This window comes from Hippopotamus amphibius, chromosome 12 (assembly GCF_030028045.1).
Source record: "Hippopotamus amphibius kiboko isolate mHipAmp2 chromosome 12, mHipAmp2.hap2, whole genome shotgun sequence".
NCBI lineage: Eukaryota > Metazoa > Chordata > Mammalia > Artiodactyla > Hippopotamidae > Hippopotamus > Hippopotamus amphibius.
This window is the reverse complement of record NC_080197.1, coordinates 59695836-59718508: the sequence shown is the minus strand read 5'-3', so window position 1 is coordinate 59718508 and position 22673 is coordinate 59695836. Positions and strand designations below refer to the sequence as shown.

Sequence of the window (22673 nt, the reverse complement as noted above, 5' to 3'; positions counted from 1 at the left end):
TTTTTATATACTAGATGGGTGACAGTTTGTAAAATAGGTAGTTTCTATTCACTTGGAAGGGCAAAGAAACATACTTTCAGAGATGAGATGGGTAATGCAAGGTAGAAATGAGTCAGAAACACACATGAACAGAGCTCATGACATCAGGATTTAGCTATTTAAATAAATATTAATTTACAACAGCAATCACGGTGTGGTAATGTTACAGAAATCAGGATTGCCAATCACATAGGACATATCATCTCCCTGTATCAAGTGCGGGGTCTCTGATACGGCTGTCTAGAGGTTAAGATTTAGCGGAAAGAACGTCACTAGGGATTTAAAAACTTACATCCCTAGTGAAGCTCTTGCCCTGTCCCATTATTCTGTGTGATCTTAGGCAAGTCATTTAACCTCTCTGGGCTTGAGTTTTCTTCTCTGTACAAAGGTGCTGCTAAAATTTACGATACATACCTTCCTGTTATGATTAAAAAGGCAAGGAATGTAGAACCACATAACACAGTTTGCGGCAGAGTTGATGTCCAATAAATGTTACTTGCCTTTCCTTCTGTCCCCGTTTTAAAGGATTTCCCAATGATTTGTCTGTAATGGGTAAAGCGTGGAACTAGGACCGAATCCAAAGAAATTACTTGAATTTCCCTTCTGCTACTATCTTCTGGCCTCTGAAGATGGTCAGTGAAGCATGGGTTATAAAAGGAAGGAGAGGTTGGGGCTGCCATACATACATTACTGGTGGGGAAAAAAAATATCAAATTGTACACTTTGAATATATGCAGTTTATTGTATGTCAACTGTATCTCAATAAAAGTTCTTAAAAAACAAATAAATAAATACTTTTATAAATAAATAAATAATTGGAGGAGAAGAGAAAAAGAAAAATAAAGAAAGGAAGGAGAAAGAAGCGCCTGGATAAAAAGGAGTCATCACTTGGGCTTCTTCAACACGCAGCTGAAAGTTAGGGACAAACAAACTATGTCAAAGGAAGAAAAGACTTCTTTCAGTTCAGAAAGGCAGCCTGGTCAAGTATCAGGGAATGAAAGTAATCTAGGACCTCCTACCTAGACATGAACCTTAGGGTCTAAATCCTACCCACCTCAGAATGAATTCTGCTCCATAAAAAAACAATCTTACAGCCAGGGCCTGGTGGCCATAAGAAAACATTTTTGATATCCTTTTTTTCTTTTTAAATAAAACTTGGGGTAAAACATCCAAACAACTAATTCAATCACTGCATACTTGCCAGTGTCTTAAGCAGTGAGGCAAAACATCCTGCATTTATCTGTGCAGTACATCAGATTTTCATATCATAATTTCATGTGGTCTTTTTTTTAAAGAACTTTTATTGAGATACAATTTCATACCGTCTTTACATTTTATTATTTCAGTCTGAGGCATATTTTTCTTCCTTATTCCATTATCTTCCACATACACATTAAACCCCCACAGACGCTCATAAAGAAATAGACTGCGAAGTTGCCAAATGATTATTTGTTTGTATTTTTACCTCACTGATTACAAAAAAGATCAGAAATAACTTCAGTGCTCCTACAGTTTATACCAAATGTGGACCTAAGTATTCAGAAATGGTTTGTCTGGGGGAATTCAGTGACCCATCACATCAAGAGAAACACAAGAGAGACGCCTGCATTTACATACCGGCAAAGTCGCCCTCATCGCAGACCGGTACATCCTATCCATGTTGAGGTTTGGCCGAAACAGACGAATTTTATTATCTACTCCCCGAAATGCCTTCAATCCTTCAAATAACTGAAGATAAAAGAGAAATAAATGTTACAAGGTAACTAAATGAAAACAATCCCTGTGTCCAAAAGACCGACTTCCCTGTGGGCCCTCGTCTCCTTTACCACATAAAGCTACTGACACAGATGCAAAACGGAAAAAGCCAGACGGGCTGGCTATCGTCATTGGGATAAAAAGAAGTCCCTTTACGACCAAGATCTGGTGGGAATTGGGAGTTTGCCTTTGCTTATTAACAGGAGCCAGAGGGTTAAATACATAAATCAGTGGAGGCTGGAAGAGAACAACCACACAACGTGGACTGACTGCCTAGAAAACAGAAATGGAATCAAAGGCCCCACAGTACCCTGCCCCTGATCCATCAAACAGCCATGCATCTTTTTATTTTATCTGGCTCGTACAAACTCTGGAGAGCGGGTAATCTAAATGGGACCAGAGCGTGTTCAGTCTCCCAAATCACAGAAACCAAGCAGCTCAAGACTCTGCTATGTTAGGGCCATGCCACCTTCTCAGGGTGCTGCCACAGACAAACACTGGGCGGGGACATGAAAAGAAGTTAGCGCGTACTGATAATTACAGAGAAAAGATGAAAAGCAACCATTTTAAAGGGAATTTTTCTCTATGATAGCCTATATGAGAAATGAACCTTAAAAAGAATGAATGTATGTATACGTATAACTGAATCACTTTGTTGTACACCGGAAACTAACACAACATTGTAAATCAACTACACTCCAATAAAAATAAAATTTAAAAAAAAAAGGGAAATTTTTACCACAGGTTCTCTAAGTAATTGATAGAACAAACAGGCTAAAACAAGGTTAAGATATGGACAATTTGAACAAGAACAACAAACTAACCTAATGGACACACAGAGCCCTGCATACACCACCTGTAGAAAGGCATGTTCTTTTCACACGTTTTCCCACCTCAAGCCAAGCCAGACATCAAAACCAAAAATATAACCACAAAATATTAACATCTTGGAAAAGAAGAAACCCATTATGTAACATAAGTGTGAGTCAAAGAAGAAAAATAATGGAAATTAGAAAGTATGTTGCACTGAATGAGAAAAGTAGGACCTTTAAATATTATAGCCTTAAAGCTTACATGAGAAAAGATATATAAATCCTGGAGCACAATTAAAAAGCACAAAATGAGATGTTTTGTTGAAGTGCAAATATATGTATAATTTATTAAATGCAATAGGACTAAAGCTTCAGTTAAAAGATATGGTTGTCAGATTAATTCAGCTGATAACATCTGAAACATTCGAAACAAAAAAGCATAAAGAACAATATATCATACAGATACTTTCAAAAATAAAGCTGCTGAGGTTATATTGCTAAATATAAAACAAAACAGACTTTCATGCAAGAAGCTTTACTTGAGATAAGGAAGGTAACTTTGTAAGGTTCAATTTACTTCACAGTTTAAAAATTATACACATTTGACATAGGTTCAAATTTATGTAAAGATTATATGATAATCTCACTGAATAATACAGATGCAAAATACACAAAGGATAACACAGCCTAAATAAGCTGGATTTATCCCAGGAATAGAAGTTGGGTTTAACATTAGAAAATACATTAATGAGATTCATTATATTAACAGCTTATGTGGGAAAAACTATATGATCATCTCATTGCAATACATGCACCTGATAAAACCGAACATTCATTTATGATTTTTAAAAAAAGTTTCCTAGATAACTAAGAAAAAAAGGAGAAATAAACTTGTAGCAAACATACTTAAAATGGTAAATATTTTTTTAATTGAAGTATAGTTGATTTACAATGTTGTGTTAGTTTCAGATGTACAGCAAAGTGATTCGGTTATACATATATACATACATATATAGTCTTCTTCAGATTCTTTTCCATTATAGGTTATTACAAGATATTAAATATAGTTCCCTGTAGAAATTCTATAGCCAGAGTGCGGATAATTTTTGACTCACCCTCATAGTAAGTCCTTGTTATTTATCTATTAAAATGGAGCAAGTAGTTGGCTGGACCCTTTTCTAGACAGACTCCAAGTACCAGCTCTCTAGAATTCCCTGCCCAAGTGGCCCAGATCCTATTTTCAGGGCCTGAATGGGCCTCTTTAGTTTCATCCTCTTAAGAACAGACAGGACTACTAAGATGCCCACATCTAAGTCCAAGGGATGGCCAAGGGTCGTCTGTTTGTAGGTGGTGTGGGCATCTATGTGTGTGTGCAAGGCCCCTGTAGTACAGGATGAAGCCAGGATAGAAAGAGACAGAGAGGGTGGACTATGGGATATCTCTGTTTGTACTTCTGCCCCAGGACCCACAGATATTAGGGTTGGTCCTGGATGGACAGATCTAACATAACATTGAGCTCAAACAATAGACGCATGTGCACCCCCCCCACACACACACATACACACTATTCCACTTATGCAAAGTTCAAAAAGAAGCAAAACTGTAGGGGCTTCCATGGTGGCGCAGCTGTTAAGAATCTGCCTGCCAATGCAGGAGACACAGGTTCAATCCCTGGTCCGGGAAGATCTCACATGCCAAGGAGCAACTAAGCCCATGTGCCACAACTACTGAGCCTGTGCTCTACAGCCGGCGAGCCACAACTACTGTGCCTACGCGCCACAGCTACTGAAGCCCGCGCACCTAGATAGAGCCCATGCTCTGCAGCAAGAGAAGCCACCGCAATGAGAAGCCTGAGCAGTGCAACAAAGAAGAGTAGCCCTGCTCACCGCAACTAGAGAAAGCCCGCGCGCAGCAAGGAAGGCCCAATGTAGCCAAAAATAAAATAAGTAAATAATAAAAATAAATCTTAAAAAAAAAAAAAGCTGCAAAACCGTAGTGTTACAGATACAAACAATCCAAAAAGAAAAGTGAAGAAAAGTTAGCACAAAAGAAAGAAGAACAAGTGCCAGAAGATACAGGGTTTATGATGTAGAAGGGACACAAGACGGCTTCTGGGATACTCAGAGCATCTATTTCCTTTCTTGGATGGTAGCTATATGGGCACTCATGTATAAGCATTCATTTAATAGTACATGGTGTCCATTTTTTCAAATTATGTTTTATCTCACTAAATATTTATCTCAACCTGGAAATGAAATCCCTGTTATAAAATCTCATTTTCTTTCATCCAGTTTCCCTACTCACGCTTCACATCTCTCCTTCACTTTTTAAAATCTTCACATATTTATCAAAAAAAACTTTTGAAATCAACAAAACCACATGAGTTGTAGCTCTAAAAATAAAATCAATAGTATTCTAAAATCAATAGGGCTGATGAGTGGAGGAGAAAGATGTCCAAGGAAATTATTTGTATGTTCACTTTTGGATTAAAATAATATGACTACAGACAGGATTTGAGCCCAGCAAGTTTGACTCCAGAACCTGAATGATTAACTGTATGTTTTTTCACTTAAAACAAGTAAATGAGATGACCCATATAAAATACCTAGTACCAGGCAGGATTTCAATAACCACATGTTATTTTATCATTATCATTATGAAAATATTGACTATTCCCAACTTTTAGTCCCCTAGTAAGTAGGCCATTGCTTCATTCCTGTACCCCAATATTCTAGGAAAGATATTCAACACATTAAAAATGAATAAAGTATACTGGGGTCAAGGGAATGGGGAGTGTATTGGGTATCTGGCTAAGTGTGTATCCTGGCCAGGACCAGAGAAGCACCCTCTGACTATTTAATATTTTATGCTTATCATTATTCCACTCATGCCTGAAGGATGACATTGAATTACATGTCCCTTAACATGCATAACTACAAGTTATTGCTGTCATAAAACCATGCAGTTAGCATTAAGATCTAAATATAATATGGTACTCAATGACCCCTTCTCAATCATTAGAAGATCTAAGAGGTGATTTAGTCAAATATTAACAGTACAGGCTTTTGGATGGCTAATTTTCTTGCCAACTGTCCTTCCCACTGGCTCTAAATAATTTTATTTATAATATTATAAGCCAATGTTACAAGTTCATGTGCACATTATATGTACATTATATTTTTATTTCTGTATACCCTACAGTGTGCTCACTATCTACATGATTTTTTAATTCACATTTTAAAAAAATTCAAGATTACCTGAAAAAATTAGTTCTCAAGCCTTACCTTCAGGACTTCCCTGGTGGTGCAGTGGTTGAGAACCTGCCTGCCAATGCAGGGGACACGTGTTGGATCCCTGCTCCGGCAAGATCCCACATGTAGCAGAGCTACTAAGCCCGTGCACCACAACTACTGAGCCTGTACTCTAGAGCCCACGAGCCACAACTACTGTGCCTGTGTGCCACAACTACTAAAGCCTGAGTACCTAGAGCCCGTGCTCCACAACAAGGGAAGCCACAGCAATGAGAAGCCCATGCACCACAATGAAGAGTAGCCCCTGCTCTCTGCAACTAGAGAAAGCCCCTGTGCAGCAGTGAAGACCCAATGCAGCCAAAAGAAAAGAAAAAAAAAGGCTTACCTTCAATCCAACTGCTTGCAGGCCATTTATACTTGCCGCTAGTTAATATGGTAAAGCCCTGCTGCCCTAACACTATCTGAGCAGGGGAGCTACCTAGTAATAACCCCAGTGAAGACCAAGTAATCGCCATCATCAATTCCCAAGTACTTACTTCCACTGCGTAGTGGAAAGCCGAGGAACCTGGGTGCAATGACAGGTTTTGAAGAGGCTTGATGTGTGGCTTCTCCCATCCAAATTCCGAGGACCACTCCACTGTTAACATGTGATCCGTAAAAACCGTTCCAAAAACCAGAGTAGCGGGGTCTGGTTTTTCCTTTAAAATGGTGGCTGGTGTGATTATTAGATCTTTAGCCTGGGAAAGAAAATCAGCACCGTTAAAGAAAAGTAACTGAACGTTCATCAGCTAGATGAGACAGAGGGCATGAAGACAGATACAATTTAAGACATTGGCCATTAAAAAGTGAAGTCATTTGACTTTTAAATGTTGGCAACTAACTCAGAAACTTAACAACACTGTGTGAGCCAAGCAAATCATGCCTGCCTTCAGAATTTGGACTGTAGTTTAAAAATCTCTGCAATGTAGGGAATTCCTGGGTGGTTCAGTGGTTAGGTCGAGGAGCTAAGATCCAGGAAGCTGCAGGGCACAGCAGGAAAAAAAAAAAAAAGAAAATCTCTGCACCGTACCCTGCTGAATAAATGTCAGAACCAAAATTCAGTGACATTTAGAAACAGGGACAAAAGAGTAGATGGAGTTAAATGATGCTAAAAGAAGAACGTTTTTCTTCTTCACTCCCATCATAGGCCCCATGTGGAACATTCGAGAAAGAAGAAAGGGGGGTTCTTAGCATGAAAACAGCAACACTCACAATGACTTGTTAAACTAAAAAGAATGTCATTAAAAACTGAACCTCTTGGGATGGTTATACTCCAGCTCCCCAAAGAATTCTTGGCAGGAGCTTCCAAAACCCTCTGGTGCATTGTAGGAGACAGGCAGCAGAGTGAAGCAAATGTTTTCCTCGTTGAAAACAGAAGTAGAGATTGAACACTGAGATATAAACCCTCTATTCTGTGTTGAGGAAACAGTGAACAAAGGACCCCTTATTCAAAGAAAGATAAATAAGAGTAATAGGAAACAACTTCACACAACCCCATTTCACCAGCTCTCCACAGCCGGCTTGCTGATTACAAATGACCATCACGTAAGCATCCGGATCACAGACAATAGCATCGCTAACTTTACAACAGCCGTAGAACGCTGACAAAATCCACAGGGGAAGGAGCTTTCAGACCACTTAAAAACCAAATTAACCAAGGACAAGGTCAAGCCGTTAATAGGTTATAAGGAAGGTCAGACTCCACTTCTTTCAGTACACAAAAGTAATTTTCCCTCCAAAATCAAATACAGAATTTTACTTCCTATCATCAGCTCTGATCATTATTTTTCAAATAATGTAATTACTTCTGATTAATTCCCTGCTTTATAGCTGCCTTAGTCATTTGATATATTATGAATGATAGTTATTTTTAGAAGAATATTTAGGCTAAAAATGCTATTTTACTTTATTTTTATTTTTTTAAATTTTTTTTTTGATGTGGACCGTTTTGAAATATTACAATATTGCTGCTATTTTATGTTTTGGTTTTCTGACCAAGAGGCATGTGGGATCTTAGCTCCCTGACCAGGAATTGAACCCGCACCCCCTGCAATGGAAGGCAAAGTATTAACCACTGGACTGCCGGGGAAGTACAGAAAACATTATTTATTTTAAAACATCCAGAAAGCTCACATTACAATGAAGCACAAGGCATTAAGGACAACACACTACTGTAATTTTCAGGCCAGTCTAGTAACACTACTTTGGAATATGTCAGTAAAATGCAAAATCTGGGGAAAAAAATTTCTTCTCTTGGTATTTAATCCAAGTAAGTAAGTTAACCTAAAACCCATCACTAAGTGCAAGAAAATAAACTTATTCCAGCTAAATTGTTTTGATCTTTGAATTCCATTTCTCTCCCTTTATCGTCTAGACTAGGTAGGATGTTGGGCAAATTTCACCTGATGGCATAGTCCATTAGCTGTGACAGAAACCTGATGACCCTCCAGCCAAAACTGTTTATTACCTGGCCCATTCAAAAAGTTTGCCGACCCTTCTAGACTGTTAATAGGTTATAAGGAAGGTCAGACTTTTTGAATGGGCCGGTAATAAACAGTTCCATGATAAGAACTCTGGCTGGAGCATTCGCAGTCAGCTCTCCAACCCTAGCACAGTGCCGGGCACACACAACAGTAAAGCTTTTCTTAAATGCTGAAAATAACTTTGGTTGATTTCAGATGTTCCCTATAACGAATGACAGGCCCTTTCATAGAAGATGGCCAGGATTTAAAGTGAGTGAAATTCTAACGTAAACTTTTTATTACATGAATGGTTTCACAGTATTCTTGCACAATGAAGCATTTGTGCTTTAGTTTTAGTTAGTAAAACAAAGTGACTGGGGGGATCCTGGGCTAAGAAAAATCTGGAACTATATCAATATAGTACGACAAACAATGCAAATTTTCACCTATTAACACTATTAATAAAAGTTTCTTAATAACAGCAGTAAGATGCAAAACAAAAACAGAAAGATGAAAGTAGGTGAAAATGGAGCAGAGCGTGTGAATAAAAGGGGTGAGTTTTTTATCCATGAATTCTAGATACATCTGAAATACTGCAAAGGCCACAGACCTCGGCTTTTTTTTTTTCAATGACAAAACCAATAATTTGCATGGTTCTTCAAAAGTAAAATAAAGTTCAACCTCCCATCTGCTATCTCTGGTTTGGGTTTTTTTGGTTTTTTGTTTTTGGGTTTTTTTTTTTTTTTTGGTTTCTTTTTTCGGCCATACCCCACAGTTTGCGGGATTTTAGTTCCCTGACCAGGGTTCAAACCCAGGCCCCCAGCAGTGGAAGTGTGGAGTCCTAACCACTGGACTGCCAGGGAATTCCCCCACCTGCTATTTCTAACTTTAGCTAATCAAGAAGAAGCCAACCACACAGGGTCCTCTACCTTTCAGGATTTCTAGGCTTTCCAGTAATGCTACCTGCCATGAAACCAATAGGCAATGGAATATGTACAACTTTATTCCAATAGCAATCTGCATAGAACATTTTAAAAACAAGACTATGGCTTTGCCTCATCAAACTGTTGGGTGATTTTTATTTTTTCCTACCCTTACTTTTCTTCCTTCCTAACCTGCTTTATTCTTCTTAGTATTTCGCCTTTTTATTCACTCAATGAACACTAACTGCACCAGCAGAGTGGCTTAGACACTGCACTAAACAAGCACTGGAGATACCAAGATGCAAGGGCTCAGCCTTCCTTCTAGGGCACACTCTCTGACAGCCAAAGACAGGTGGTAGCCACTGTGAGCAAGTATCACTCATTCATTCTGTTACCAAGGCTGCTGCCCCAGAAACGTACCCCTGCCCCTCCGTTGAATAGAAACCCACAGAAACTCACCTAAGTTTCAGGAAGAAGCTGGAAAGACTGAAAAACAAGAACTGGCTAGAAAGAACTAGGCCCAAGATGGTGGAAGATCTGACTTCCACTAGACCTTGGGCCTCATTATATTTTCATTGTATTGCATTAGCTAAATGACACCCCCACCAGCACCATGACAGTTGATGGTTGCCATGACAACCAGAAAAGCCATACAAGGACTGAAAAGGAGAGCTGCATCAGTTCTGGGTCCAAATCACACCCCATTTCTCGGATAACTTATGAATGTTCCTCCCACTTTTTCCAATTCCCTTCCTTTTAACTTGACCCTCTTATACATTTGGTGTCTCTGACTGACCTGGGCTGAGAAGTTGATTTGTAAACTAGGTTCGCACTTCTCCATTCTTTAACCATTGAATAAAGCTTGTCTGTTCCAGTCTCAGCGTCAGTTTTATTGGCTGCACAAATCTGGAAAAAGAACCTCCCTGGCAAAAACAGGGGTCTTGGCCCAGGCTAGGACCCTGGGACAGTCTGGTTGACCAGTTCAGTAACAAATTAACCTAACAACTTTTTTTTTTTTTAAATAACGTTTTTTGTTGTAGTTGTTTGGTTTGTTTGTTGGTTTGTTTAAATTTGTTTAATTGGCTGTGTTGGGTCTTTTTTTGCTGTGTGAGGGCTTTCTTTGGTTGCGGTGAGTGGGGGCTACTCCTCATTGTGGTGCGCAGGCTCCTCACTGCTGTGGCTTCTCTTGTTGTGGAGCACAGGCTCTAGGCATGTGGGCTTCAGTAGTTGCAGCACACGGGCTCAATAGTTGTGGCTCACGGGCTCTAAAGCGCAGGCTCAATAATTGTGGCACAAGGGCTTAGTTGCTTCATGGCATGTGGGATCTTCCTGGAGCAGGGATTGAACCTGTGTCCCCTGCATTAGCAGGCAGATTCTTAACCATTGCACCAGCTAGGAAGTCCTGATGAGGTGACATTTAAGCAGAGACTTGAATGAAGAGGCTAGGTCATGTAGATATCTAGGGGCAAAGTGTTTTAGGCAGAGGAAGCAAGTACAAAGGCCCTGAGGTGGGAACACAATTGGCATGCACAGGAAATAGCAAAGAGCCAGTGCGGCGGGGATGCAGGAAAGGGAGTGGCTGGGAGAACCAGTTACATTTTTGTATAGTGAGCAACATTCCAATTCTCCATGGGCTCTGGCTCTGTGTAACCAAGGTTGTACGCCATCTTCTTTATTTCCCTGGGATCTTTACCATAGACACTGCTAGCAATTAAGGTAACCCTAGTTTACCTCTCCATTCCAGGTAATCTGAAGGATAATACTAGAGCCAGGCTACCATGGTTTAATTTCTTGCTGTTTTTGTTAAGTATGGAGGAGCAAAGTTGAAGGAAGGAGGAGAGTTTGGTGGAAAAATAAGAGAATCTGGTTAATGCTGAGCTTTTTCCTTGAGCCTCTACACTTCCTCCTTGGTATCTGTGATTCTCAACCTTGACCAAACACTGGATTCAGCTATGCAGGTTTTAAAAACACTTAACTGGACCCCAATTCCAGAATCCCAGATGGAAGGAGCGGGGGGTGCTTGTTTGTCTAAGTTACCCAAGTGGATTCTAACTGTGCAGTCAGGGCTGAGGACCACACCACACCATCTCCCCTGAAGATTTCATCGACTTGAACAGCAAGGGTTCCCAACATTGGCTGCTGAGTTGATTTACCTGGGAGGATTATTTTGTTTAAAGAAAAATATCAATGCCCATGCCCTACCTAAGATCAGTGAAAATGAAACTCAGCAGTAGGGCTCCACATCAGTTTTGGTTTAAAGCTCTCCAGGAGATGCCAATGCACAGGAAGGGCTGAGAACCAGTGACAGAGACTCAAGTCTCCCAGATCTGTGACTCCTTACTGAAAGCCACATACTCTCTTGCAATCATATGAACTTGGTTATCTCAAACTGAATATGTCTAAAATGGAACACATAATATTTCCTTCAAAGCTGGGTCCCCATTTCTGATATTCATATTAATTTCTACTTCTTGACTTAATCCTTAATTTATTCAAAAAATTCTACTGAAAGAAGGAAAGAAAAATAAAAGGTAAAAATCTCACCTGGCAACCACATATCCACTTCCCAGACATGGGATCTGCTAGCAAATTCGTGTCTTTTTCCTCTATTTTTTAAATAAATTTATTTATTTATTTATTTATTTATTGGCTGTGTTGGGTCTTCATTGCTGCACATGGGCTTTCTCTAGTTGCAGCGAGTGGGGGCTACTCTTCATTGTGGTGTGTGGGCTCCTCATTGCTGTGGCTTCTCTTGTTGTGGAGCACAGGCTCTAGGTTCACAGGCTTCAGTAGTTGCAGCACATGGGCTCAACAGTTGTGGCTCATGGGCTCCAAAGCACAGGCTCAATAGTTGTGGCGCATGGGCTTAGTTGCTTCACGACATGTGGTATCTTCCTGGAGCAGGGCTCGAACCCGTGTCCCCTGCACTGGCAGATGGATTCTTAACCACTGTGCCACCTAGGGAGTCCTTCCTCTGTTTTTTTGCATGTTCATTACTTTTGAGGTTATCATTCTCCCAATGTTCTCCCCACCCTGCTTCCCATATCAATCAATGAATTGAGACACTTGTACTTTCAAGTATCACGTTTAATCATGACCTTCAAAGTCCATAAACAGCTAAACACCCAAGACCAAATATTTTAACCCCAAAATCAAGGATTTCAAGCAGGGCACTAGCTTCCTTTTACAATTCTACTTCTCACTAAGGTTCTGCATAAACCTTTTACTTTTCATTTACCAATCAATGCATTCAGCCGCAAGTAAGTAAAAACCCAAACAAGAGTTGGTTTTCTCAGATAACAAGGCTGGAGGAGCTAGGCCTGGCAGCACCCTGTAATTAAGGCTCTGTGATTTTCTCGGCTATCTCCTCAGGGTCAAAAGAAAGCTGCTATAGCTGTAGCTGTAGCTTCAGTATTAATGATCTAATCAGACTCCAAAGAAAGGGGAGGAAAAGGACAATACCAGACAAATCTGTTCTCTTTGAACACAAAAGCAAAAATTTCCCAGAAATTCCCTTATGCCTTATTGGTTAGAAATGTGTCACACTGATCTCTCTAGCTGCAAGGGAGGCTGGGAAGGCAGGTTCATCATGCAGGGCTGGTCAGAGAACCGCAAACACAATCAGAGTTCTGTTAACAAGGAACATGGCGGGACTGTATTTGGAGTATACATTAGTCCAGTGCCTGAACACTACGTACTCCTGTCTGACATGGGAAGAGATAGGAGGACTAAAACTTCGCTACAGATGTCTTCCCATCCTCACCTCTTTTTCTCCATTATTTCCTCCATTTGTAAAACAGAACATGAGGTGCCTCCAGTTTATCCAAACTCCCTCCTTTCTTCCTCCAGCAGTAAATGTGGAAACTAGCACCCTCACCCAGCCCAGCAGCCTGGGGCACCCACAGCTTCCCAACTGCCCAACACTTGCCTTACCCACTGCTCATACAACCCCTCCAGATAGACAGCCCACTCTTCAAAATGCCAAAATGCTTGGTTTCCTCTATAAAATCCTTTGGATAGATTTAAAACAATTGGGAATGGGAGCCATTTCCCCTTTTTTATTATTATTTATTTATTTATTGGCTGCACTTGGTCTTCATTGCTATACACGGGCTTTCTCTAGTTGTGGCAAGCGGGGGCTACTCTTCTTTGTTGCAGTCCATGGGCTTCTCATTGTAGTGGCTTCTCTTGCTGCAGAGCATGGGCTCTAAGCTCATGTGCTTCAACAGTTGTGGTACATGGGCCCAGTAGTTGTGGCTTGCAGGCTCTAGAACGCAGGCTCAGTAGTTGTGGCGCATGGGACATGTGGGATCTTCCCAGCCCAGGTATCGAACCCATGTCCCCTGCATTGGCAGGCGGATTCTTAACCACTGCACCACCAGGGAAGTCAGGGAGTCACTTCTCTTTATCATGTTGGCCTAACTCTCATTTAGCACAGTATCATAGCAAATATGTCTGATTAATTCTGTCCTAAACTTCACTAAACCTGGATTGATCTTCATGGTTTTGGATATCTCAACATAATAGACTGCTATAAAAACAAAACCAAAAACAAAAACTTGTACTTGCTATAATTTATGGAAGACCTTTTTGTTGCTGTTGTTCCAAACCTCAGAGAGTCAACTTGAAGAATGATCAAGGCCTAGTGTATATTTTTTACTTTTCTGAATCCTCTCTTTAAAATGCCTCTAAGGCCACCCATAGTGGGCGGGACCCATTGGCCTTGAGAGATCAAGTTAGTTAATGGCAAAGCTGTTATGTTTTTATGCTCAATTTAGTGCTACTGTAATAACAACTTGCTAATATTAGAAGTTTCTAGAAATTGAATATATGTAATTATATCACTAAGTATTAGTTCCATTTCAGTAAACTACAACATCCTCTTGTAAGACACATAATTTCTTAACAATGTGAATTGCAACCCTCTAACTTTCTGATTTCTACGTGAGAACTGCCCCTACCTGCAGCTTTTCAAAGTAACACACTATTAGGTGGCTTGAGAATTTCATTAAGAACTCCAATTTTCCTTTATTTGACAAAAATTCTGGAAACTAAAAATAACAGCTTTTAACCTGAGTGTAAAAAGAAATTACCTAAGAATACTAAATCTAAACAATTAGGTGATACAGTTGAATAAAATTCAATAGTAAACAAACAATATAAATCAAAGGTGTGTGGCTAGTTTTAGTAGATATGAAGTGCAGTTCCAAGGGGAAAAGAGCACTGGTATAAAAGAAACATATTTTATAAACAATTTTCAGTGTTCTTTAGAAACCATTTTCTTTTTCTATATCTCCTCTCTAAAGATGGATAACAATAACAGAGTTTGAAAAATGATACTTTCTCCTGCATCATTAATCTGTCTCTTTCCAATGCTCCAATGGTCTTTGATGACTTCAAAGCCAGGATGTCTCATACCATATGCCTGTGGAAGAATCTGGAAGGCCATAAAGCCTCGATTGTGAAATGGCAAGAAATACTGACAAAAACAAGGTATATTAAAATAACAATTTCTTGACTCAAAATGTGTGGTTGGGGAACCATTGAGTCTACCATAGGGAAGCCGCAGCAGGCCAGCGCAACCAGACTGAGAGCACTCGAAGGCTGTATCAGTGGCATTCAGGCCAACAGCCAATATGGCATCAGTACTTCTCCAAATTGGCACTTAAAACTTTCAAAGGCTCTCTCTGCATTACAACTGTATCAGCAGTTGCATAACTTTGTTCTAAAATAGGTGTGGGACTTCCCTGGTGGTCCAGTGGTTAAGAATCTGCCTTCCAATGCAGGGACACAGGTTCGATCCCTGGTCAACCTTGGTTGGGGAGCTAAGATCCCACATGTCGTAGGGCAACTAAGCCCACATGCCACAACTATAGAGAAGCCCCCGCACTGGCAACGAAGGACCCCACACGCCACAACGAAGATCCTGCATGCGGCAACTACGACCCAACTCAGCCAAATAAATAAATAAATAAAATTTTTTAAAAATTTAAAAAATAAAACAAGTGCATTTGTCTTGCTTTATTTGGAAAGCCATGGGTGCCACGTTCATTATCATTTAGAGACACTTTTAAAAAAATCTAATAAGAAGGTACGAATAGGAGTAAATTAGAGCTTTGAAGTGCCACATTCTATGGAAGCAGAGGGATGGGAAGAAATAGACGGCGGACCTCCTTGAAACAAAGATGACTCTGGAGTCCACAGAAAGATTCTGTGGGACTTCCCAGTATGAGTAATAATGCAACTCATTACTGGATTCTGTTGGAAAATGGTTTCCTCACTTTCCTCACTTTAAAATGACTGTATCAAAATGGGGGAGGGGATGCAATATGAAAACTGCCCATGAGAGACCCAAAAGACAATTTAAAAGTTATAAATGGGGTTGATCAAAAAGGAGATAGAACATGCCCAAAGTCAACATGGTCCTGTAAAATCCACCATTTTCCTCCCCCAGATTATCAATTTCATTTTTCATTTGCACTGTGAATACAACTACCATGACCACTCATGTTTTGATATGCAAATACATGAGTATAGAATATCAATACACCCCCTTTAACTAAAACCTAAAGTACAGAAGTCTAAATGAACAAAGAGAAGATTATTTACATGAGGAATTAACTCCACTTTGCAAACAATTCTTCCACGTATAAAAGTATAAAGGCCTTTTGGGAAGTTCTTAATTTATCTATAACCTTTGAGGAATTTACCTTGAGGAACTTACTATATAAAATGACCTTTAGAGATGATGAAGTAGAAATCCTTTTTATCTCATTCTTTCAAGGACCCATATCTCAACATCTAAGTCCCTAAAATGTATTAGAGCTTAGTCTTCATAGAGGAGCAGAATAGATTGACTGTTGGGTTATGGAGGACAGTACCTTTAAAGGACAAGGAACAAATTCACAAACTTATTTTAGTAAGAAAATTACTGTATTCTATTATACTTTGGTTTTAAAACAATCCTGACAGCAGAGACCTTATATTAAATTTGTCTTTGGATTTCCAATGCCTAGCACAGTGCCTGGCACCTAGTATAGAGCTGGGTATGTATGAAATTGATGAGTCAGGTTTCACTCCCTCTCTGAACCCTGCCAGGATGTGAGATCATTAGGACACTCTGCCATGGATGACAACTGACAGTGACAGAAACAGGCACAAGAGAGCAGGAGGGAAAAAGAAAAGCAAAACTCTCCACAGTCTGGGGGTCGGGAGTAGGTGGAGATAATGAATTATAGAGAAAATAAGACTTTTCACTTCTGTTTTTATGATTTTTAAAGTACTTTACAACATTCTTTCTCTTTTGCTCCTCACTATTTCTCCATGAAGTATGAGATTATTTAATATATAAAAACCCCATAATTCGGAGAGAAAAGAAGGAAATACAACCAACACTTTTTTCCCTTTTTATTTTAAAATGTTAGCTGCTGCTCAAAGAGGAAATACATGAGTTTAACTTTTTCCACAAATAGGCTGAAGTGTTAAAGTATTATATAATCATGCAAACCTCTAGGTGAAATTCATGAACTGGTTATTTTCCAAGAAAACTTTTATAATTTATTAGATAAAATAAGCAATTAACTGCCAGGTCACTTTAGATACGACTGTACTACACTGCTCTCCAAATGACTTCCCCCAGAAGAGTGGAATTTAAAATGCATAGCAGCTTATCTAAATTACTGCAGTGAAAACTGCCCCAAATCTCAACAAGAAACGGCTGTCTTCAATTGAACTGTTGTTTCACTTAGCCTCTGGCAAATAACTTACCTTAAATGTCTCCACCACCTCTTTTGATCCTCCTTCTCCCGTACATTCTGCGGAGCATCCATTATTGCAGTCCTTAAAGAAGAATTAAATCCATTAAGGAAAACTAGGTGGGTAACTGGGGTCTGGGGTAATCAGTATCACTCACCATCACACCCTTTGCTCCGCTCCGGTCCGGTCCCCAAGCAAACAGGAGAAAGAGGATCAAACACCCAGGCACAAGCCCCAAAGGAGAGGGTCCTGCGAGCGCTGCCCTTCTCTTTTCGCCCTGCCGGAGGTCGCGGCTGTTTTTGTCCTCCACCGCTGGCTTCGGGCAGACTGGTTAAATTCTAGGTTCGCCCTACAGAGCTAGGGTTCACCAGCAAAGAACAAGAAGGTAATTGTCTCCCTTTTATCCGAGAAAATAGTCTAGACTAGGGCTTTAAGCCATTTATAGAAAAATCTCCGGGGCGCGCTCAGCCTCGTGGTCTTGTCGATCACGGGCGCACAATAGCAAGCCAGGAAAAAGGATGGGGACCAGAGTGAACCATTTTCTCCACGGGCAGGGGCCTCCGATGCAGGCGCAACGACACCACACCCCACACGTGAAGGACGAAACCTTATGGAATTAGGGGGTAAATTTTAAACATACTTAAGGACACAGTGGAAACAGGTCGAACTGGAAAAGGTGCATACCTTAAAAAAGAAAAAAACAAAAAGGCCGAATCTGCTACATTACTAGCGGAGAGAGGAAGAAAGGGATCCAAGGAGGCAGAAGGCTGCGGTCAAAATATTTTGGGGTGGTGAAGGCACGCAGGATGTGGTTGTCAGTTCTGGCAGCCCAGAAATTCCGCTTCCCGCCCCCAACCCCCTCCTCCACCACAGCGGCTTCCATGGCTACCCTCACGTTCCCCGTGGCTGTCCGCGCCGCACACCGGAGCGGGTCACCGGCGGGACTTTAGACCTGGCTGCCGGGGGCTGCTCCGAGGAAGAGTTCTCAGGCTGGGACTCTAGATTTCGGGCAGGGCTGGGGAAAGAGGGGGCGCGGGGATGGAGACAGAACGGTGGTGCAAGGCGAAGCAGGATCGTGCGGGAAACAGCATCGCGCCCGGCCAGGCCCATGGGCTTCCGAGACCCGGGGTCCCATCCGCCCCACCCCCACCCCCATCCCCGCGAACGCCCGGGATCGGGGTACCTGGCGGGCGAGGGCCGCGGCGGCGGGGGGCGGGCTGGCCATGGGGAGGCTCCGGGAGCGCGCGGCTGCGGAGAGCGGCGGCGGCAAGCAGCGCCCGGCGGGACGCGAAAGCGGGCGGCGCGGCCAAGCCCCAGCGCACGGACCGCGCGGAGCCGGCCGCCACCACCCTGAGCCCCGCGCCAGGGCCAGGCGCAGGGAACAGCGCAGCCCCTCCAGCATCCCTGGGGGAGGAACCTTCAACTGCCTGGTCCCTCTGGTCTTTCAGTCGGGAAAGCCCAAGCCCTAGCCCCAGCCCCCGGGCGCGAGAGTGCAGGAACGCCTTTCCGGCTGCAGGCACACAGCAAGCATCCTTATTTACCAAACATCGCCTGGGTGGGCCTGGAAACGCCCCTCCGCCCAGAGGAAGGCAACTTCAGGGAAATTAATTTACATTAGGTCAGGTTTTCCTTCGACAAACCCTCAAAAGGTAGTTTCTGCTTCCCTCCCCCTTCCTGAGAGTTTGCAGCCAAGATTGGCAGTTGTGCCTGCGTTCTTGTCTGCCACGGACCCCTACGCGCAAACAGGCAGTTTATTTTGGGTAAAAGCGGTTAAATCCGGGTGGTGGCGGCCGGCTCCGTGCGGTGCGTGCGCTGGGGCTTGGCCGCGCCGCCGACTTTCGCCTCCGAGTTTTAGATTTCTTTTCGCCACCTACCCAGGTCGGATTTGTCACCTGGGGTGTTACGGGGCTACTAGGTTCTTATCCCCTAAGAGATGTTTCTGCCCAAATACCTCGACGCCACTTAGATCCACCTAATACCCACCCAACCCATTCATCGCTTTTAGGCAAAGTAGACAACGAGCTCTCAACCAAGCAGCCTTGACAGTTCTTTGATGTAGGCCTGTGATAGCAACATTTAGAAAGAGAGCTGAGAAAGTGACATCGGAAAGGGAAAAGGAAGACTGTAACAGCTATTGTCTGCTGTGTGCTCCTGAAGCAATGTCAACCTAAATTATGAGCCTTTCTGGGCTTTGAAATTAATAGGAAGTGGTGACTTGTACTGATTTGATCTTAGAAAGGGGGGAGGGCAGTTTATTTTGGGTAAAAGCGGATAAATCCAGTCTGGTTTTAGAATTGATTTCATACAGCCCCGAAGACAATATAGCTCTAATCTTATCGCTCAGAAAACTGCCTTCACTTCTCCCTTCCTCTCTCCCCTTCATACTAGGCATAGAAAAGCCTCTTACGCTGGGGTGGAGCCCAGACAGGTCACATGCCACAGGAAACCAGAGTCTCTTTTTAAAGAAATGTAAAATTGAATTGAACAAGTAAAAAAAAAAATACAGATTAAGTATACTCTAGGGCTGCCAGTTTTCAACTCCTGCCTCAAGCCTAAAAATAAGAAACCCTTAGTTGAAGAGCTACAACTTATTTGCATTCAGAAGGCTCGTTTAAATGTCTACACTGTACCGTTCATTTTAAAGCCTGTTATTGTTTTAAAGGTACATACTATACAACTCCAATTTTCTTGCCATTTTAAATGTGACCTGTAAATCCTCCCTTTTGGGCCAAGGAAGCATGTGTAATACAAGAATGGTGTTATTAAAGAATTACTACAGGCCCACCCTGACCTTTCCTCCCCTCCAGAGCCAAACTCTGGAAAGTGACATCTGTATTAACTGCCTCTGTTTCCTTCTGTTTCAAGTGACTGTAATTTGACTTCTGTCCAATTATTCCACCGAAACAAGTTTCCTGGTAGCCTTCATTGTGCTCAACCCAATAGTTTTGCTTCATGTGCATTTTCATGGCTGCACTTAGATACTGCTGACTACTCAATTCGTATTTTTTTCAGCCCACCTCTCTCCTGAGTAGCAATCTACTTACAGTCAAAAATCTATCTAAAATATTCATTAAGTGTGTACCATCTGTGCAGGCACTGGGTTAAGTGCTGGGGACACAATGTGAGCACACACCATCCTATGCTCACGCATTGCCTCCAGCCAAATAGAAAAACGGTACTTGTGTTAAAAAGTGTTAACTAATCCCACAATGTGAAATTGCAAATGTAGCCAGTGCTACCTGTGCTTTAAGAGCCTCTCATAATGGAATGATGGAATGTAGCTGACTCAGAAAGCTCTGGAAAGGCTTTCCAGTAAGAAATCCTTAAGCAAAGATCTGGAGGATAAAAAATTTTACTATAGGAAGAAAGGAGGAAGAGCATCCAGTGAGTTGCAGGCAGAAAGGACATCTCTGAGAAGAGAAGGAGTGTGGTGCTTATACAAGAGAGAGAGCCAGGGCTGGAGGAGAGACACGTGGAGGGTGCTCTGTCCAAGGTGAGCCTGAGCCCAGGAGGATAGGCAAAGAGCCAGCCAGGTAGTGCCTTAGAGAGAGAGTTAAAGGTTAAGTTTCCCCAAAAGGTAAAAGCATGACTGTCATAGAGGTATAAAATGAACTTGTAGAGTTTATGTAACTCATTTAATGAAGTTACCAGGCAGATATTAAAACTGGTTCAAAGAACAGACTCATTACTGGGTTAGTGAATAGAGAAATGAAGTTGCTAATGGACATGAAACTGGCTTCTTCCAGGTAAAGGAGAGACATTAATTGAACCCTAACCTTTGATTTGCACATCTACTGACAAGAATTGTTTTGCACTCCTATCAGGTAGCTGTACAATAACTCAAAAAACAATAAAACAATGTAAAAACACCATGAAAGGGCCCAAGGAATCCTCAGAAGGAGAAAAACCATCAAAAGATTAGCATCAGGTAGGGGGTGGGGGTGGGCAGTTGACAGACTTGAAGTGTCCTCTGCCTGAAGTTTGGACATTAGAGGAGGGCCTGGCTGCAGTGGTTTATAAGGAAGCTAGTAACAGAACCCAGGTGTGAGATGATCCTATTAATTAGCTGGACTTGGCAGGTAGTAGGTGACACAGATGGAGAAAAGCAGCCAGATTTCAGCAACCTTCAGATAGATTGGATGTGAGAAGAAACAGGGAGGGTGAGGGACCTAGGAGGGCTCCCTGGATTCTGGCTTGCTCCTGTGGTTAGCTGTATTCACCAAGAAAAATGAAACACTGAAAGACGATGTGGTTTGAAGGGGTGAGCAGAAGTTTGGTTTGGGGCATATTGAGTTTTGAGGTGCCCCTGAGACTAGCTGTTAGAGATACGAGCCTGCTAGAGATATTGAGACTGTCTGAAGCTCAAGTGAGAGGTCTGGATTAGAAGTAAACATTTGATAAGTCACTGGCATGTAGGTGATAACTGAAGCTATGGGTGTGAATGAGAATGTCCTATCTGTGCCTTGGTTTTCTCATCTGTAAAGTGGGACAATAGCAACACTTCATGTTTGCCAATTGAAATAGATTATTATAACGTATGTAACAGATGTAAATTACTTAAAGTCTTCCCTGGTAAATCAGTCCCTCGTAGGTAATGATCATTTATCCCAACTGGCAAACATTTTCTTAAAGGGCCAGATAGTAAATATTCTAGGCTTCGAGGTTCATGTGGTCTCTGCTGCAACTACTCAAATCTGTCACTGTATCACAAAAGCAGTCATAGACAATACATAAAAGAACAGGCATGGCTATGTTCCCATAAAATTGTATAGGACAGAGAGGATTTGGCCTGTAGGTTACTGACCCCTACTCTATGAAGTTTCTCCAGCTGGAAATATCAGGGTCACCCTTTAGACACAAGCAGGTGATCACCATCGTCTACATTCTAGTTCCAAATATCATGACAGTCGCTATTTCTCCAGCCATATTACTGCCATCCTAGTACCAAATATCTTCCAAGTAACCTCTACCTACAGCCTTGCTTCCTATTAAGCCATTCTTAGCGTGTCAAAGAAATTCTCTCAAAATGCAAATCCAAACATATTATAACAGGGCAGAGCTAAATCAGACTCCATGTTAGATCTGTTTCTTTGACTTTAACCTTTGCTTTTCGTTGCTTTTTGTTATTATTAGTCATACATGATGGCCTGCCTCAGGGAACCCTGCCCCTCTGCCTGAAGGTTAAACGGAAACACCTCTGTTCAGCTCAGGGGCAGACAGCCTGCCCTGCCCACCTGTGAATGGCTACAGAAAAGAAGAAATTAACACATCCCCTCACTGAGGCTGGTCATTCTCAGAGATGTTTAGCAAGGCTGATGGCCCTTTTACTTTACTTCCCCACTGCATCTCCCTCTCTATTCTACCTTTTTTACTTTACTTCCTCACAGCCTCTCCCTCTCTGATTCTATAAAAGAAACTGGCATCCAGACCCCCAAAGGACAGGTTTTTCTGGGGACATTAGTCTGCCATCTTCTTGGTCTGCTGGCTTTCCGAATAAAGTCATATTCCTTGCCTCAACACCTCATCTCTGATTTATTGGCCTGTCATGCAGTGAGCAGAGCAAGCTTGGACTCGGTAACAGTATCTCTTGTTGGCTGAAAAATCTTCAGGCTTTGCATCATCCTTATGACAGAATAA

The 22673-nt window shown here is 41.8% G+C and overlaps 1 protein-coding gene across 3 annotated transcripts in view; it reads right to left on the bottom strand.

Moving 5' to 3' along the window:
• The window catches only part of BCAT1 (branched chain amino acid transaminase 1), a 105458-nt gene that overhangs the window by 44871 nt on the left and 37914 nt on the right, over nucleotides 1–22673 (bottom strand). Inside the window, exons 1-4 of one of the 3 annotated variants that reach the window (XM_057703542.1) lie at nucleotides 18220–18352; nucleotides 17049–17120; nucleotides 6394–6594; nucleotides 1657–1767 (exon numbers count right to left, since the gene is read on the bottom strand). In XM_057703542.1, the coding sequence (XP_057559525.1) occupies nucleotides 1657–1767; nucleotides 6394–6594; nucleotides 17049–17120; nucleotides 18220–18261 (426 nt within the window). In that variant the 5' untranslated portion in view covers nucleotides 18262–18352. Of the gene's footprint in view, nucleotides 1–1656; nucleotides 1768–6393; nucleotides 6595–17048; nucleotides 17121–17193; nucleotides 17698–18219; nucleotides 18353–22673 lie in introns of those variants that run through there. The other 2 variants (XM_057703544.1, XM_057703543.1) reach the window with 2 other exon arrangements.